The sequence below is a fragment of the Seriola dumerili genome, unplaced genomic scaffold (genome assembly GCF_002260705.1).
Source record: "Seriola dumerili isolate Sdu_G_001 unplaced genomic scaffold, Sdu_1.0 BDQW01000138.1, whole genome shotgun sequence".
NCBI lineage: Eukaryota > Metazoa > Chordata > Actinopteri > Carangiformes > Carangidae > Seriola > Seriola dumerili.
Genome location: NW_019174393.1, coordinates 14055565 through 14073716, shown reverse-complemented (window position 1 = coordinate 14073716; position 18152 = coordinate 14055565). Strand labels below are relative to the sequence as shown.

The 18152-nt window shown below is 42.6% G+C and overlaps 2 protein-coding genes across 3 annotated transcripts; one reads left to right on the top strand and one right to left on the bottom strand.

Moving 5' to 3' along the window:
- Positions 1-877: 877 nt before the first annotated feature.
- Positions 878-6760, bottom strand: hcfc2 (host cell factor C2). 2 transcript variants are annotated; one of them, XM_022749397.1, is made up of 17 exons: positions 6575-6760; positions 5699-5847; positions 5445-5605; positions 5085-5287; positions 4813-4897; positions 4593-4696; positions 4218-4448; positions 3928-4137; positions 3674-3738; positions 3111-3228; positions 2813-2869; positions 2666-2718; positions 2447-2590; positions 2141-2338; positions 1715-2012; positions 1555-1627; positions 878-1453 (listed from the first exon to the last, which is right to left on the bottom strand). In XM_022749397.1, exons 1-17 carry the CDS (start codon positions 6738-6740, stop codon positions 1444-1446), a joined length of 2325 nt encoding a protein of 774 aa, XP_022605118.1. In that variant the 5' UTR covers positions 6741-6760; the 3' UTR covers positions 878-1443. The 2 variants fall into 2 exon arrangements, with proteins under 2 accessions (XP_022605118.1, XP_022605119.1); XM_022749398.1 differs by lacking the exon at positions 2666-2718 and having other exon boundaries at positions 2447-2610.
- Positions 6761-8126: 1366 nt separating this feature from the next.
- LOC111224771 (ETS domain-containing protein Elk-3-like) lies at positions 8127-18069 on the top strand. The gene is made up of 5 exons (XM_022749400.1): positions 8127-8350; positions 12147-12382; positions 12553-13278; positions 14584-14706; positions 16258-18069. The coding sequence occupies exons 2-5, from the start codon at positions 12176-12178 to the stop codon at positions 16351-16353; spliced, it is 1152 nt and encodes a 383-aa protein (XP_022605121.1). The 5' UTR covers positions 8127-8350; positions 12147-12175; the 3' UTR covers positions 16354-18069.
- Positions 18070-18152: the final 83 nt, after the last annotated feature.

The window sequence follows — 18152 nt, the reverse complement described above, 5'->3', positions numbered from 1 at the left end:
TGTTCTATTAGTCTACTTGTCCCCAAAGAGAACATGTTCAGTTGCATTACACACACTACATCTGAAATGATATTCTGTGGCTTTTATGAGTGAGACATGTGCAGTACAGCAAAGTGAATTTCCTCTTTGGGACAATGAAGGCTCTGTTTTCTATTTGAGAGCTTGAGAGCTTATAATTGATTAATTACTCTTAATCACGCTAGTTAATCCACTTAATTCCCCCACTGAATTCTGTCACTTTGCTGCTGCAGTGACCAAATGTGCCACACACAGGGGTTGTTACAAGTGTACAGTTAACCCAAGGAAAACAGCAAGTCTGCAACCTGATCAAATGCAAACTAGCAGTGAGATAAACATTATGCCCTATGTGCAAACTCTAACAGCTGACTTATTAACACTAAGACTGCTTCCAAATTAATTACTGATAAATTACGACTAACCCCAACTCTTCCTTGGCCGGAAAGTTTCATCAGAAAACATTTGCATGTCATTAAAAAAAAGAAAACAAATGCTCTTCTATGGATGACAGCATAAGAATCCAGAAAATGAAGAGGGAAGAGAAGTGCAGCACTGGTCGTAATGATTTGGTCTGGACAGTGACGTCTCTGTGTCCAGAAATGATGGAGGAGATGATACTTCTTGGCCAAAAAATGTGCACTAGATTAGAGATCAGTTTTCTTAACACACAAATTCTTCCTGCAATACCTGTGGCATTAATATCAGAAAGTAACACTGTGCTGTTCTTTTGTTGAAGTCAGAAATTATATTGGATTAATGATACTGATAGATTGATAATGATAAATACATCACACCAAGGTAAATGATCTAATGATAATAAAAATAAAATGTGACAAAATCCAAAAAACCAAGAAATGTAATGTAGATATGTAATGGATACAGATCATTTGCAGTAACATGTAGTCATGTACAGAGACAAAACACATAAACAATGATCTTAAACCAAACATGGAACAGGAAACATTCAGATTATAAAACAACAACATTTCATTATATAGATTATTCATATTTTAAAACCTGACTGGTTTGGTTTAGGATTGTAAAAGTGGTCCGCACTAACAAGAATTTCTTGGTCCTAACAGCATCTTACCACCAGTGTTTCATTCACAACCATGACACATAAAGCATTAGTGGGTGGTGAAGTTAGTGCTAAGGCACCTCCAACTTTAAAGACATAAGAGTGGTAGTAGTTGTAGTTTGGTCTACATCATGTCACATATTATTATTTAACAAAGCATTTCTTTACTAAAATAGCCAAGTGGTTACATCTCCTGTGAAAATGTATATGTATTTACAAGGGTGTAATTAAATACATAAAAAAATAAATAAAAAAAACTTTCTAGGTAATATCATACAACATCTGAGTGGCGTACATCGCCATCTTCCTGAGTCTGTCCCCCAAGCATCTTATTGGACCAATAGTTTTCAGCTGGAGCTGCAAGAAAAGAGAATGAAAAGACACAAATCAATAAAAAACATTTTAAAACCATTTTCCAAAACAAAAATTAACAGGAAACTTGAGTTTTGTCTAGTTACCTGTCAGCAGCGTCCTGGTCAGCGTCGGCACTGCAGTCTGCTTTGGATGAAGACGCTCTCAACTTACATGGATCTAAAAAGACAGAAAAAGTAATAAAGTTGGGATCTGTCCACAAAAATTATAAAAATGAGCAGGAACTAAAACGGTGAGCTCACCCACCTTGTATCCAGCGGATCTGAGTTGCCGGGCCATAGCCCTGCTCGTTCTTAGCCGCGATGCGGAAGACTACTGCTGGCCGGTTGGAGGCGGAGCAGTCGATGTGGGCGTTGTCCAGGTGCGAGGAGTTGACTGAGCAGGACGTCTTCGTGCCGCGGTAGATCCTGATGAAGGCCATCTGACCCGGACGCTCCGAGGTGGTGGAGCGGCTTTTCCTCACCGCCATGTACATGGAATACTCCAGGATCCGGCCCGACGGAGAGGGTGGAGACTCCCATGTGATGTGGACTGAATCATTGGCCTGCACAGAAAAGGGAAGAATAGAGAGTTAAATCAGATATTTTTTTTATTTATCAGTGTGAGAACCCTGATGTTCCCATGTTCCCCATACGACTGTGTACATCTGTCGGAATTTCCTCAATATGTCACCTTGGTAATCTTGACAGCAGAGGGCGCTCCAGGGAAACCAGGCTGGCAGGTCTTGAACTCGCTGACTGGGCTGAAGTCTCCCTGGCCAAAGCAGTTGATGCCTGCAACTCTGAACCTGTAGTTCTGACCTGGAGTGAGCTCCTGCTTCTCCCTGCCATGGTAGTCCTGAGGACCTGGCAGCTTCCTCTGGGGGAAGGACTGATGGGAAAAGAAAGGATGGACAGAGGATGAGTGGATATGCCTAAGACAGAAGATTAAGAATGGGACAGTGTTGAATAACATCTTTATAGAATCCTATGGTTTTACCTCTTTAGTATTTGTGGGCCGGCTGCTGACGGTTGTTGTCACCTGGTCGCTGTCAGCAGGGAGAAAGTAGTGGCTGACCTCAGAGAAGAGGGTTTTGAACACACCAACATCAAACCACACTGCTTGATCTGGATCCTGCTGAACCTGGAGGGGACAGTTCTTAGCTTAGGCCAAGCCAAGTGAAAGAGATAAGAGTTACTGTTCAGAGGTGGACCTCACCTGATCTGTACGGGCGTAGAAATCGGCTGTCTTGTCAGCAGAAACAGGCCTGTCTGTCAAAGATTTTTTAAAAAATCTACATTGAACTTCTGGAGCTACTTAAGTCTGGTTTATCGCTGACGTTTAGAGCGTGTGCATCATCATTACCTGACTGGTGCTGAGCTGAGCTGCTGACCTCTGTTACTGATGTCTCCAGTCCAACAGCTACAACAAATACGACAGAGTGGAAACTCATTTGATCAGGTCATTTCAAACTACTGAACATTTGCTCTGGAGTAAAAGCTTGCTGTGTGGGAAATAAGGGCAAAGGAATAACTGAGGCGTTGTAACTTCAAATATGCCTACTCCTGCTTTTATCACCCGTTAAAGTAAAATGCGTGGGAGCATAAAAAACATTTCAGGTATCCCAGCATTAAAGGGGTAGACACTTGACAACAAGACTTACAGCAGCTCTTTGGGTCCAAGACCTCTGAGTCTCTTGCAGCACTCCTCCCCCAAGATGCATGGGTCTCTGCTGATCCACTGGATGACTTCACTGAAATTTCCTTCTGTACTGAAGCATCCTGAAATTTGAGGAGAAATTTAAAGAACAATATTAATTTGTTCTAAACACTAAGCATTGCTAGTGTAAGGCACAAACAAAACACTGCAAAATTAATTCTGCACGATACGGTCCTGCTAAACATCGCTAAAACCGCATGGATGTTTTTTCCTGCAACTTCCCTATCATGCAGGTTTTTTCTCTCCTGAGTCATTTCAGATAAAAGCATCTGTTAAATGCCTAAAGCTCATCTTGATTTCTATTACTTTTAATGGCTTTACTCTGACATGAACGACTGAACGTAACAAAAGGAGGTAACACTAATATCTAATGAAGCTGCTTTTAACATGCTCTGAGTGAACGCACAATAAAAATCAACTTCAGTGTGTTCATATTCTGTCTGACAACAGATGCTGGTCTGTTCAGTGCATTTAATCCCAAAAAGGAATATATATGTGCATATCTACCTGAGTTGATCCTTTCTCTTCTCTATTTGTGGTTGCTTCATTTTGAGTTTGAAGAGAGTTGACACCTAAGAAAAGAGAGTGAAGAAAAGTTTTACAGCAACGACAGAAAATTATTTGTATGATCTACACCTTCACAAATATGATGTCATTTTTTTCCATCAGTATGTTTTTTCTGGTGCTGAAATAGTCCATTTACAATTCTATGTTTCTTTTCTGTGTCCTGTGCTGAGATAACTACATACGCCTCCTCTCACCTGCAGGATCTTTATTCTTTCCCACTTGTCCATCTGTTCGTGTGGGATCACCCGGTTTGGCAGGTGGGTTGCTGGATGCAGTTTTGGGAGGACACACAGGCTGGATCTGAAGGATGTAGCAGTCTGCTGCAGCCAGGGGGCGCCATGCCACATGGAGCATGCTGACTGTGGATTTTATGAGTAGCACTGCCTCTGGGGTGGCTGGTCGATCTAAGAACAGAACACAGATTATTATATTTTGCTGTGTTTGTTTTTTCAGCACTAGCTTGAGTGGCTCTGTCACTTCTCACCTGTCTCCAGGTACCACAGATCCTTGCAGCAGACCTGGTAGTTCCAGCTCTTGCGGTATCCATCGCGGCCACTCCAAATGTAAAGCCTGGACCCGACAGTAGCAGCACAATGGCCAGCCCTGGCTCTGGGCCTAAATGCATACGGATCATCACTCTGGGGTCCCTGGCTCTGCAGCTGGGACTCTATGTCGTCCTGCTCCTCTGGGCCAAGGTTGTGCCAGCTCATAGTGTCTGTTGTAAGAAAACATTGAACTTGCTGACAGCCCATGAGCCAAATAAAAAAAAAAAACACTTATAAGTTTCATCATCTGCAAAACCACTCACAACCTAAGAATTATGAAATTACAATGACATTTTTTGGTGAGAAGAACTGACCTAAGTTGAGCACACTTAAAGAGTTAGAACAGATCCATTTGGTTCCTAGAGCATTGTTTTCATCTGACTCTGGAACAGGAATCCAGCCTCCAAAAACATACATCCTGCAGATAGAGGGACATACTGTAGTTTTTCAAAGGCTTGTTAGGTCAGGTGTCACAAATAAACTGTACACGTGCCTAAAACAGATACGATGGCAATAGCAAATAGAATCCCTTACTTGTTTCCGATGACACTGGCAGAGTGAAGGCTTCTGGGAAGTGGCATGGAACCCCTTGTTTGAGGTGCTGACCACTCCATTGTGTCTGAAGACAAGAGGATAAAGATAAGGTAATTTAAATATTCCAAACAATTGCTTCTCACCGCCATTTAAAAGTGTAGACATGCAAATAAGCCTACCACAGTTTTGTATTTAATTTAAGATAGCACTTGATGGATCAAAGGAGTTTCAGTTTTCTATTCTGATAGTATTGGTACAATCTGTCGTCCTACCGAGGTCAAGCTGCCAGAGGTCGTCTAACCGGCTTCCTTGCATTCCTCCATAGATGTAAAGCTTCGGGGAGCTGAGGCCATCATAAGCCACCGAGCTGTGAGACTCCCGTGCTGAAGGACCACCCCCTTTTGTTTCTGGGATGCTCCAGCCTCTCGCCCCTGATACTGACTGCAGCTCCAGCTCATAAAGGTCACCCATGTATCTAAAAGAGTAAAAAATTCAACTCTTAGTTTGAGGTTATATTACAAACTGTGCCATCTCCATGCTGGTTAGCTGTTAGATTTAACACTGACTATAGATTTGCATTTACAAAAGGCCTGTTTTGCAATCAACAATAATGTCTCACATTTGCACTTTACCTCGGTACATTGCCGTTGGGGTCTTCACTATCATTGGCCAGTCCTCCAAACAGGTAACATTTATTGCCCAAAAGAGTGAAGCTGTGTCCAATCCGAGGGCAGGGAGGCAAGCCATTCTTGGGTGCTCTGGGCTTTAGCTTCTTCCACAGCCAGCGACTAGCCTGAGCCACACAACACCAAAGATGAGATTTTAAAATGTTCTACATAAAAGCACCAGGACCAAAATCAACACAGAACAAATGTGATGACATTACCTGAAGTTCATAGAGGCTGTTGGTGTATTTGCCAAATTCCACCATGCCACCAAAGACCAGTATCCGAGTACCCTCACAGACAAAGCCATGGGCAGCACAGCCAGGTGGAATGTCACCCCTCACCGCAGGCAGAAACCACTGTTTTGAGACTGGGAGAATGGGCACATGTCAGCCATTGCATCGAACATAACATCCTGGTGAATGCTGCCTTTTAGTTACTCCATCTGAAAATAACTCTTATTACAGACAGAACTATTTGTGCGGTAGCCAGGTAAATATTCCTCTTGAACAGGACTTTTAATAAATAATAAGAAAAACATTAAATTGTAATTCCCTTTATTGCATAATGCCCTCTAAAACACATTCTTGTACAGCAATCTCCTGAAAACCCAACTGCCTGAATACAACCTCAACCTCCGCTAACACTACCATGATGCATGCATAGTTAGTATGTTTAAAGCTACACTTGAATGTTTATTGTATGTTTTTTAACGTTATGTTCAGCTGTTTTCAGTTAACGCTACACTGGCCTAACAAACGACACGACGCTTTTACCACTCTGCCTTCTGTTAGTCATTGTGTTTCACCAGTTAACATAACAATTAACGTCACAGCTGCGTGCATCTCGGGGAAAAAAGTGAAGCTAGCTGGTCAGCTTGAAGTACCGCTATTCAGCTGAAGTTAGTGGCTATTTAAAAATAACAAACCCTCAAAACTGTCACCAAAGTTATGCTAAAATTGTCGAGGACCCTTTAAACAAACAACAAAAGGTGGCGGCAAAGGGATTGTTAGCTGCCGTGGTCTTTTCAACTCCTTGGCATGCTAAAAACATTATCCGCTAACCTGCTAGCTAGCGTCCAGCTAACGTTAGCTTACCAGTGTTGTAAACATGGAGGTCCTCCGCTATCCCTTCGTTTCCACCACCAAACACAATAATCAGCTCCCGTATTGCTGCAGCTCGGTGTCCATGTCTGGACCGCGGTACCACTCCTGTAACGGAATTGACTTTTCTCCATTGCGGTTCCTCGGCATCAGTGGTCATTTTCCCCTTAGGGAGCCTGAAGTTTGGCGCTGTTGACGTTTCAAAGACGTGGGCGGGGCCAAGGGGGAATCAGGAAATTCAATCAGAGAGGAGGAAACAGAGCGACGTCTCACTCTGCCTCGTTTATCGGAGATCAAACTTTAAAGGAATGTAATGGAAATGCAGACTAGTTTTCTAAATGAATAACGAAGAGTGACAACTATCTATATACTTTATTTGTATAATCAAACATAGAACAGATGAAGGGGAATTCCACTGATTTTACAAATTAAATTTGATTTACACCTGTGAGTATTACTAAACCAGTAAAGAAGGTTGTATAATGTCTTCTGTGACTCTGGAGGGAGCTAACATCTGAAAAATAACCCTGAAGAAGCCAGCAATGATGTCATCAGCAGAGTTGGTTGAAGCAGGTTTGTCTGACTTGCATCAAACCGTCCATCTGAAACTGTGAATACACTCCTGTGTTCATTGTCATCATTGTCAAAGGAGGTCATCTATCAACATATGAGACACCAGATAACAGATTTAATATAAACCGGTCTAAATATGACAGCCAACTACATGTTATAAAGTCTTTGAGAACTAAGGTAGAAGGGCGCACAGGCTGCAAAAGGAAAATATAAAGTAAATTAATGACTAGTTAAATTAAGCAAATGATTGAAAAATATTAAGAATTTATTCAGTTAATTTAATTAATTTAATATAGGCTATATATATATATATATATATATTTATATTTTTTTTGTGTGTTCAGTTATATGCAGTTGCCCCCTCACCCCGGCCCCCTTCCCTCCGTCAGAAAGTGATTTATTTTCTTTTCCGCATTTTATTGAAGTGAAATCAAACGTTGGGCAACATTATAGGTTACTGAAAAGCCCGAACTTGACCCTGTGTGCGTGCATGTGTGTGTGTGTGTGTGTGTGTGTGTGTGTGTGTGTGTGTGCAGGAACAGGAACCCCTCCCGGTGAACAGGAAGAGGGTGACGTCAGTTGTCAGTTGGCTTCACGCTGTGTGTAGCCGGAATTACAATATTTGCTGTATGTGTGTATGCGCGCGCGACCGTGTGTGTGTTTGTGTGTGCGTGTGTTTGTGTGTGTGTGTGTGTGTGTGTGTGTGTGTGTGTGTGTGTGTGTGTGTGTGTGTGTGTACGCGAGAGAGAGAGAGCCTGCCTTTAGACTATTTAAGTGCATGAGTTGTGTGCAGGTCTGAGTGTGTGTTGCGCGCAGCTTGAATCCGTGAGCGTGAGAGAGAGTGATTTAAAAGGAGGGGGTGTGTTTATGGGAAATTGAGAGTCTCTGTGTGTGTGTGTGTGTGTGTGTGTGTGTGTGTGTGTGTGTGTGTGTGTGTGTGTGTGTGTGTGTGTGTGTGTGTGTGTGTGTTTACACAGACGGGAATACTGCGCCAGAGGAAGTGCGCCGGTTCTCCGTCTGCGCGTCCCGACTTCCTGCTCTGAGGAGGGAGAGAGAAAAGCTGCGGATCCGCTTTCAGTCAGCAGCAGCGGCAGCAGCATGGAGCCCCAACACAACACACACTCCCCGCTTTAAGACACAAACACACACATCACGCACGGGCAGACGGACAGAGGAGCAGTTGCCGTCCACTGCTGGGTAGGTGCATGTTTCCTTCTATCTACAACTTTCTGAAGTTACGTGTGTGTGCGCGCTTAATTGTGCGTAATGGAGAGAAAGAGTCAGACTTGTATTAGCTGGTGCTGTATTCGCTGAAAGGTTCAGATATTCACTGTCAACTTAAAAATCACTTTAAAGCCGCGCGTAAAGTGTTAAAACTGCGCGTAAAAGCGTTAACGCGGTGCGTAAATGGCGTTAAAGCTTAAGTAGTCTCCGCTTTGGCATAGACTTATGCGTAAAGTTGCTCCAGTTTGCTTTGGCCACATTTTGAAAAGAAGGAAAGAAGAAAGGTTAGGGAACAGGCTGCTGTGGAAAAATCAGCCCTGGCTCCTTTAAAATCTAGTAGTAGACTTTCTGGTTTGTCTGGACCTCGCAGACTAATTGCCATGCGCTTCCGGATTGAAGCTGGCAGCAGACAACATCTTGAAAATGAGTCACTGGTGCAAAACAAAGAACCATTTGAGTTCCAGCAAACCCCCCTCCCACCTCTCACCCCTTACACACACACACTTCCAAAAATAAGAAATAAGCAGCCCAGAGAATATGGATCATGTCATGTGCAGCTTTTTGGTTTGGTTTGTTCCTGCTGGACTGAAGACTGTCCACAAGACACAACAGTGTGTGTCTGATAGATTGAGGGAATAAGCATCTTTATGCATGGGTCATATATTATGTGATTTGTGAGCTTATGTGAAGAGAGGGAAAGAATTCATAGATTGCCAAACTCTAAGCTGTAACACTGAGGACCTGAGCGCCAGACTGGTTTTATTCTGAAATTGAAACAATATTTCCTGCTGCTTTGTTCCTCCTCAGTCCAAACTGGTCAAAGGTGAAACATCAGCGCATGAGCATAGATCAAACAGAGTCTGAATTCAGCACATAGATACATTCTCCATATATTGTTGTAGATCTGTGTGTGTGTGTGTGTGTTGTTGAGGTGGTGGTCTTAAAAACACCATTCCTGCATCCGCTAAGTGTTAACAATGACAGATCTTCATACAAATAAAGCTGTGTGTGTGCATGTGCATGCGTGTGTGTGTGTGTGTGTGTGTGTGTGTGTGTGTGTGTGTGTGTGTGTGTGTGTGTGTGTGTGTGTGTGTGCGCGCGTGCGTGTGTGTGTGCATGTGCGTGTGTGGGTGTGTGTGTGTTTGTGTGTGCGTTTGGTGGTTCCCGGTGACAGGAAGTTCTACCTCCCAGAGAGGGAAGGCCTTTTTCCGGGAAAGACACCCCTAAAGCTGAATGACAGGAAGTCCTCGTTTAGACAGACAGCAGTTCTTCCATCACTTAACACACACACACACACACACACACATACATACACATGCAGGAAAAAGAAAGCGAGGATATGGATGGTTGTGTGTATGTGTTTGTGGTGGTGGGTCATTGTTTGCACCACATGTGTGTTCCCCTCTCTGTTGCTTGATTTCCTTTTAGAAAGACATTGAAAGAAAGACAGCTCCATACTGTATTTTAATATTCAATCAGTGGTGATTATAGTTGCATTACTGAACCATATGTTGTTATGAATGTAGGTAGAGTAACCATCACTTCTGGTGGTAAGGTCCTTGGCTGTTCCTCCACTGTGGAGGTTGATGTGGTTGCCATGGGGACTTCTGATGCAACTACAAAGTCTCTACTGTCATATTGTCATGGTTGCAAATTAAGTTAGGTTCTAAAGAGTTATTTGTTGTTTTTCTTTTTACAGGAAGTAGTTTTCTATTCTATATATAGAAAATATATATATATATATATATATATATTCTATATATAATGATTTGAGAGACGGAGAAACAGCAAAGGAAAAACAGCAAACAGACAGACAGACAGACAGACAGACAGACAGACAGACAGACAGACAGACAGACAGACAGACAGACAGACAGTCTGGTTTCCAGGTAAACATGTCGGTTAGACCCCTGCTTGTCTTGGCAGGTCACTGACCACATCCTGCTTTATCACCATGGAAACATTTGGAAACCAACCAATGTCTGGCCATCTTCCTCTCTTTCTCTCTATAACATGCACACATGCACACATTTATTTATTTTATTGTTTTGTATCTTTACACAAAATGGAACATGGCTCAAATAGCATATATCCTTTTGTTCAGCTATAGCACACAGTCACACTTATGAATGGTTGTTCACATGGGTGTGGGGACGTAGCAAGAACACAAATGCAGTAAATGTGCAAAAAAAGTCAGTAAGTAAAGAGTTCAGGCTTGTCTTACTGTCACTGCATCACTGAGCATGAAAACATTTCAATCATTATATATTTAAAGACGGATGGATCCAATCAAAAACAGCTGAAAGTGACTCATGTCTTGTGTGGAAGCAAATGCATTAGTTAAGATTCTCCATTCATTACTTTAGGGGTTAATTTGTCACCTGTTTGTATATAAAATCTGCTCTTTCCCAGAATTAAATGAGTCTAGGAGGTGAAGTCAGGACACGTGGAAACATTCACCCTTGAGCATCAGTGGCAATTTGACGCGCGCTTGTATTTACTACTAACACCGCCCTGTCTTGGTCAGCGAGATGTAGATTAGATATTTTGTATCAGGGACACACAGCGAAGCTGATTGTCCTGTGTTTACATGTTTGTGTTGTTGTTTGTTTGTGGGTTCAGGGTCTAGGACAGGAAATTCCCGGTCTGAATCAGGGGTGGTGTTGGGCATGGTCAGCAATGTTAATGCTTGTGGTTTTTAGTGGAGTTTGCATCAGAGGAAGGATTACGGTACACATTTGTGTTGACGTTAACAATCCTCCTCCTCTCCACCCACCTACCCTCCTTCTTTCCTTCCTTCCTCCTTTTTATGTCGTCTGTGCTGTTAGTCATTATAAGTCTGAGAATGTGTAAAATTATTTATATTTAAGAACAAAGGCATCATGACTTATATGAGGATCTTAATTAGTTTATAATATTTTCCACTTGCTAAAACTTGTTTTCCTTTAACTGCATACACTAGTAATGCAGAACTGGCTTCATGTACACAGCTGAATTTCATGTGAATATTAAACCTGCAATAGTCAATATGTTTGTAATAACAATGGATCCACAGATAATTGTCACCTGACTCTAAGGGGCATTTTAGCATCATTCAGCTCATTGTTTTGCTTTTACAACACCCACAGTTTTACTCTTCTGGTTTACTCTCACTGCTCTCCTAAAGCAAATTTTAAGCCGCTATTTTCAGCAAAACAGCTCTGATAAATCCACTGTGTGATGCCTGCCCAGCAATGAACAGCAGACAGACAGAGGTAAAGGTCCCATAAAATGTAAAATATGGGACCTTTAAAAAGCTGAAGGAGACCAAACAAACAAAAGAAAGAGTGAAAATTGGCAGGAAACAAAACTTCAAGTAATGCTAATGCTACTCTATGTCTGCTGGGCATGTAAATGGACAATGGTTATGGTTAGCATGATTGTCATAACAACTTTATAAGGTGATAATGCGTCAATATTGTGTTTACAGCTTTTTTTGCTTGAAGTGAGCAATCCTCCAGATGAGAACCACATTTCCCATCAGCCACACTGCTTCCTGATTCCCCATGTTTGAAGTGATTTTTTTTGCTTCCACAAGCAGTTGTCATAAGAAACTGAAAGCTTAAGCTGTTCACTCAGTGTCCTCCTGATTTGTGCTCTAACTCAGTCTCATAGATTTCCCTCCCATTTTGACTGCAGGAGAGTAAAGGCCATTACAGGTTATCAGTCCACTCAGTGATGCTCTAATGACTTGATTTTATTAATTCTTACTTTACTGTCACCTTGGCAGATCGCCTGTGTCTCTGGTGTTGTCCCGTCATGGAGAGCTCCATCACACTCTGGCAGTTCTTGCTGCAGCTTCTGCTCGACCAAAGCCACAAACATCTGATCTGCTGGACGTCCAACGACGGCGAATTCAAGCTGCTCAAATCGGAGGAGGTTGCCAAGCTGTGGGGGCTGCGCAAGAACAAGACCAACATGAACTATGACAAGCTGAGCAGAGCTCTGCGCTACTACTATGACAAGGTATGCAGCACCTTCACCTACTCACTGCATTGTAAGTCCAACATGTCTGATGAAATTTAAAAGTCTAACATGTCTTTAGAGCCATTCAATGACATTAACACACCAGAGAATGGTCGTAAATGGTTTTGAGGAATGAAATCTCTAAATCTCAGATTTTATTTCCTCTGCAGAATATCATCAAGAAGGTGATTGGCCAGAAGTTCGTCTACAAGTTTGTGTCGTTCCCTGAGATTCTGAAGATGGACCCTGCGGTGGTGGAGTCTGGTCGTAGCAGTGAGGAGAGCGGGGGGGCAACATCAGAGCCTGATGCTGAAGACGAGGATATAAGTGGGAGAAACGAATACCTCCACTCTGGCCTGTACTCCTCCTTCACCGTCAGCTCCCTGCAGCACTCCTTAGAACCACGCAGGCCCATCAAGATGGAGCCCAGATCCGATCGCCATGACGACAGCTCCTCTGTCATCCGATTCATAACCAACCGTGGCCACTCCTCCCTCCCTTCCACCCCACCCCCATCCTCAACTGACACCTCGCATTCCTCTAGGCTTTCTCCTCGGCAGGCATGCTCTTCCTCCTGCTCCTCCTCCCCGCAGCAAAGCCCCACCCACACACACTGGAGGGGGCGGAGCCAGAGCACAGATACTGATGAGTTGGAGCAGATCACTCAACCGCTAAACCTGTCATCCGGTCAGAGAGAGAGGGAGAGGTCACAGACCACCACCACGCCAGAGAGGAGGGGATTGGCCAATAGTGCGCCTTCGAAGGGCAGGAAACCCAAAGGCTTGGAAATCTCCGCTCCCTCCCTCCTCCTGACAGGAAGTGATTTAGTCTCCATCGCCCTCAACAGCCCGGCACTGCCTTCAGGGTCCCTGACCCCTGCGTTCCTCACCACACAGGTACAACATGACACATCACAAATGTATGAACACCTTTGTAAACACAATAGTGGCGAGGAGAAAGAAGGGTCGGAGGAGGAGCAGAGGAAAGTTTGGATGAAGAAAGTCAGACAGGGAGGAGATAGACAGAGGTGAGCGGAAAGAAAGGAGGAGGCGAGGGAGGGAGGGAGGAGGTTCATAAGTGAAGCCATATGTTCCTGAAGCTCCTGATTCACTGGCAACAACACACTGACCAAACCAGGACAGTCTGACTGAGTTCAGACATTCAGCTCTGATCCACACTGAGTAATCAAACACTGGTATGTGTACATCACTGATGGAAAATATGAAGTCTGTCATGTGTTCATGTGAGAACTTGTAGGTTTTAGTATCTACAGTCCCTAAAATAAAAGTCCCTGCAACCACCTGAAACCAGTTTAAGGTGCTGCTTATCTAAGTTTGTATCTTGCTGGTCTCTAGCTGTCAGTTTGAAGCAAGCAGTTTAGTGGAAATGAACATCAGTAACTGGGCCAAACTTATGTTGATAGGCATGTTACAGATGAGCGAGATTAATTGAGTGGTCAAACAAAGGAAATGTGAGGTACAGAAATTACAGGTCTGACTGGCAGTGAGATAAAGCTGAAGCGCAGTCCTGTATTTTTTCACAGGAAGAGTCTCAGACAGCTTCCTGCCTCGAAAAACTGATTTAAAAAATATTTTTTAGTGCATTTTATTCCTTTATTAGACAGCCAGTAGTAGAGATAACAGGAAATGGGGGGGCGGGGGGGGGGGGGCAGAATGACATGCAACATTGAGTCCCCAGCCAGATGCAAACCGGGGACATTGCGGTTCATGGTCAGAGCCTTAAACCCACAGGCTGCCAGGCTGAAAACAGTTTTAAAGATTTTCTTATCTTTTAGCAGAATTGGGTTTTATTGCATGCTGTTGAACATCACTGAAAGAAAAACTTAAACAGGGTTAAAACAAAAAATATCAGAGAACACAAACATGTTTTAGAAAGTGATATTAACAAATGTTTAATTCAGGAAACTTATGTTCTCCTGCTGAATCAGAGAGAAAACCAAACTGAAGAGACGGAAGAAAATAGATGACATGAATTCTGTATGAATGGAGCTTCCTGACCTACATGGAGTCAGTCTGCCAAGTCAGTCTGTCTGGTAGACGTGAGTTCACTAGAGGGCAGACTTGGCTTTGAGCTTCACCACAGACTATGTACAGCCCTCTGGAATTATTGCCAGAATAAACACTCGGTGAATCTTGGTGAATTTATCCTCTGATATTTAATTTGGGGTTGTGTCTACGTAGACTCCGTCTGGTCTGCTGCTCACTCCCAGCCCTCTACTCTCCAATATCCACTTCTGGTCCAGCCTGAGCCCAGTGGGACCTCTCAGCCCCGCCCAACTTCAGACCCATGCCCCCCTCTTCCAGGTATGGCTCATACACTTACACAAGCATATACAAGCCTTTAATCCTGTTCCTGGCTCCCCTACCTGCCTCAACTGAATTTAAACTCAGACCTCACACAAACCTCATCATCAGAACTTTTGGCCGGTTCCAACCACAAGAAGATGAGATGGGCTTTATGAGTATCAGTGCACTCTTTCACATAGAAGTTTTTATTGTGGGAGGAATGAAAAAGTCAAATCCTTTCTCACCTGCAGCCACTTGGCCAGGCGCTGATTGTTGGTTTGTCAGTTTCAGAAAGGACACTGTCGCATACAGACGCTTAGCCCTGGTCTCACCTCTCTGACACATCCACAAACTAAACACTCCCAGAGCCACAACCACAGCATTTCATATAATTTAAAGATTAGGGACCTTTTGAAAGATTAGATGACACTTTTTTTTAAACCTTTTCAACTTCCGTTCCAACTTGAGGAGGATGGTAAAATGTAGGTGGATCTCTCTTCGGTATATTTGTGAACTGATATGGTTATCTGAAGTATAGGACTGCAAGAAAACTTAAACAACGTACACACAAGCACAAACACGCAAGGTCCATCTTTTCTCTCTGCAATGCTGCAAAACATTTTTATGGATAACTTCGTAAAGTTAGACTGACTGATGGCCTCAGTTCTGACAGGCCTATTTAAAACCCATCGGCCTTTCAGAGAGCGCTCTGGTTTCCTGTGTCGGTGCCTGATATAAAGTCTCCGTCAGCCTATAAACTCTGTCTATTTACAGCTAATCCCCGTCTCATAACTACAGGCTCTTTGTAGTCATTTCACACTGCCGATTTACCTCCACAGTTGTTTTCACAGTTGTGTGTTTTTTGTGTGTTTGTGATTCACCGCGTGCCAGGGTTTCAAAATAAGCTGCAGATGTTTCCGTTCTGGTGTGGACAAGAAGAGGGGGCAACTTCCTGTTGGCTCGGGCTCGGGGGGGTGGGGGGTGGGGTGGGGGGGGGCAGTGGTGGTCAGGAGCCCCTCCCATGTCAACTCTCTGACAAACACAACACACACACACACACACACACACTCCTCCAGTGATAAACCAGCAGCTGTACAAAATACAGAAATCATTACTATTAACATTAGCCAAGTAGTTTGACTACTTGTTTGTCATAGATCAAAAAAATTATCTACTTCATGTTTTAAAAGATCCTATAATTTAAATCAGTGTAAAGTCACAATGAAAAAAAAACATTTAACATTTTAATTCTCTTTGTGTAGAATATAAACTTTAACTCCTAAAACTGACTCATTTTCACCAGTATTGTCTAATTTTTTTACAAACCAAAAGTTATAAACTTAAGATGCTTTAATCATGTGACTAGTTCTTCACACAGGGACTTTAACAGTCATCATAAAAACAAACACAAAGACAATTAACATGGGGGCAAAGGTGTCACTTTCAAATGGCAAACCCAGCTGTAAAAATCCAGGTGTGATTTTCATTTCAGCCAACTCAAAATGACAGATGACACAAAAATATAAATGTATAACAAACAATAAAAAAACTATAACTGTCTCCCTGCAGTTCCCCTCTCTGCTGAACGGACCCATCCCAGTGCCTTTACCCAGTGTGGACGCTCCATCTCCCTTGCTCCTGTCCCCCAGCTCCCACAAGTCCTGATGCCAGCCTGAGCCCCATTTGAGAGACCTGGGCCAAACCAGACTGAGCTGGTCCAATTCAGCACCGATCAGGACCGAGCCAATCAGCCTTAATCTCTGATGATGAACCACATTGGAGTCTGATTATACTTTGACCTGAAACCTGTTTCTTTACATTTATTATATGAAGAAACAGGAGCTTCACTCTGAAGCTTTGCTCTCTGAGAAGAGTGTTGGACATTTCTTTGTATGTTTACTACAGTTTAATTGTGTTTGGTGTTTTCCTCTTTTCGGGATGTCACACTTCTCATTTCGTTTCATCTCATCTCATTCCACTTTAAATGTCAGTGATACAGGCTGGCTGCAGTTTCATGAATGTTATTACTATTTTTCAACTCCTGCATCTGACTAATCTCTGAATCCACATCTCTGACTCAAATGATGGGGATCTGTGGAAATCCTCAGAAAGGGTTTACAAGTAATATACGGGCAGAAACCTAAAAGACTCAAGTTCAGCTTCTTTACATATGATTTTTCACCATGCTATGCCATGAGTTAGCATTATCTTCTGAATGTCTGAATGACTGATATGATGCTACAGCCACAAGACAGTTAGCTTATGTTAGCATAAATAAACAGCTGATCTAGCTCTGTGCAAAGATAACAAAATCGAAGTTACTAAAACCTTACTAATGAACACATTCGCATGAGAACTGGTGTAAATATCACAGTTTGTGATTTTACAGAGAACTGACTATTGCTTTGTCAAATTTATGGTGATGCTTAGAAGAAATAGTTCAGCACATAACCATAACCTAAAACCACAACCTATGACAAACCCTTTGGTTTTTGTGAGGATTAAACAGGTGATAAAATGACGTGTTGGTAAGCTAGCCGTTTCCCCTTGATTCAAATCTTTATGCTAAGCTAAGCTAATCAGCTTCTGGCTGTAGGTTTATATTCACTGCACAGAGTGGTATCATCTCAACTAACTCTCAGCAAATAAGCAAATAATTCCCTAAATTTCCTTTAAATTTGATCATAAAACAGGACCGTGTCTGGATGATTAGACGCTACGGGCTTCATATGCCAGTACAGAAACTTTGCTATGACTGATAGAAAGTAGAGGATGATGATACTGTATTTTCTCTCTGCGCATTTCTTTAACTACAGCAAATCTCCGGTCAACAGTCAATCAATGACTGTGGCTCCTTTATCAACCTGCCTCAACAAATTCCCCCAGAAAGACGCTGCAGGTCTCAGGATTGTTGTTCAGGTATTTTACATGGATCTGGATTTTTTGAACTCGACATGTGGCCAAATGAGACGAAACCTTCACCGACCCCCAGCAGAGCGCCTGCAAGCTAGCGCGCTAAAATGCTCTGGAAGTCCTCATCTTGTCTGATGTATTGCTTTGACAAGTGTACATGACGCTGTGAACTTTTTCTCCTCTTGTAGTTTCATGCTTTTTTTTTTTTAATGCACTGTACTTTTATGCCTTGTACCAGCTGTGCCTTTGATATTGTAAGATTTATGTAAATGTATTAAGCTTTAAACAAAGTTGTAATAGACATTCCAGGTCAAAATTGCACAAAAGTTTTTTTTGTAAAATGACTCCTGGTTATTTTTATAAAGAAGTTAATTGAAGTGTATTCTCTGTGATTTGCTTGTTTTTGCTGATTTGTTGAGAGCAAAAGTGTTTTTTTTTTGGAATAAAATGAATTACTTTTCAGACTTACTACATTGATTTTAGTTGATTAGACACTCAAAGAATGACCGCTGCACAGACTGTTTATGAAACAGATTAAATTTACTTTCAAT

What these genes read in the sequence shown, in the direction of transcription:
- hcfc2 (XM_022749397.1), bottom strand. Translation starts at nt 6,740, where the DNA reads ATGACCACTGATGCCGAGGAACCGCAATGGAGAAAAGTCAATTCCGTT. An exon ending in CTTGGACCCAAAGAGCTGCT is followed by an intron (nt 2,870 to 3,110) that starts GTAAGTCTTGTT and finishes TATTTGTTGTAG; the next exon opens with CTGTTGGACTGGAGACATCA. An exon ending in TCTACGCCCGTACAGATCAG is followed by an intron (nt 2,591 to 2,665) that starts GTGAGGTCCACC and finishes TGTCCCCTCCAG; the next exon opens with GTTCAGCAGGATCCAGATCA.
- LOC111224771 (XM_022749400.1), top strand. Translation starts at nt 12,176, where the DNA reads ATGGAGAGCTCCATCACACTCTGGCAGTTCTTGCTGCAGCTTCTGCTC. An exon ending in TGCGCTACTACTATGACAAG is followed by an intron (nt 12,383 to 12,552) that starts GTATGCAGCACC and finishes TTTCCTCTGCAG; the next exon opens with AATATCATCAAGAAGGTGAT. An exon ending in CTGCGTTCCTCACCACACAG is followed by an intron (nt 13,279 to 14,583) that starts GTACAACATGAC and finishes GTGTCTACGTAG; the next exon opens with ACTCCGTCTGGTCTGCTGCT.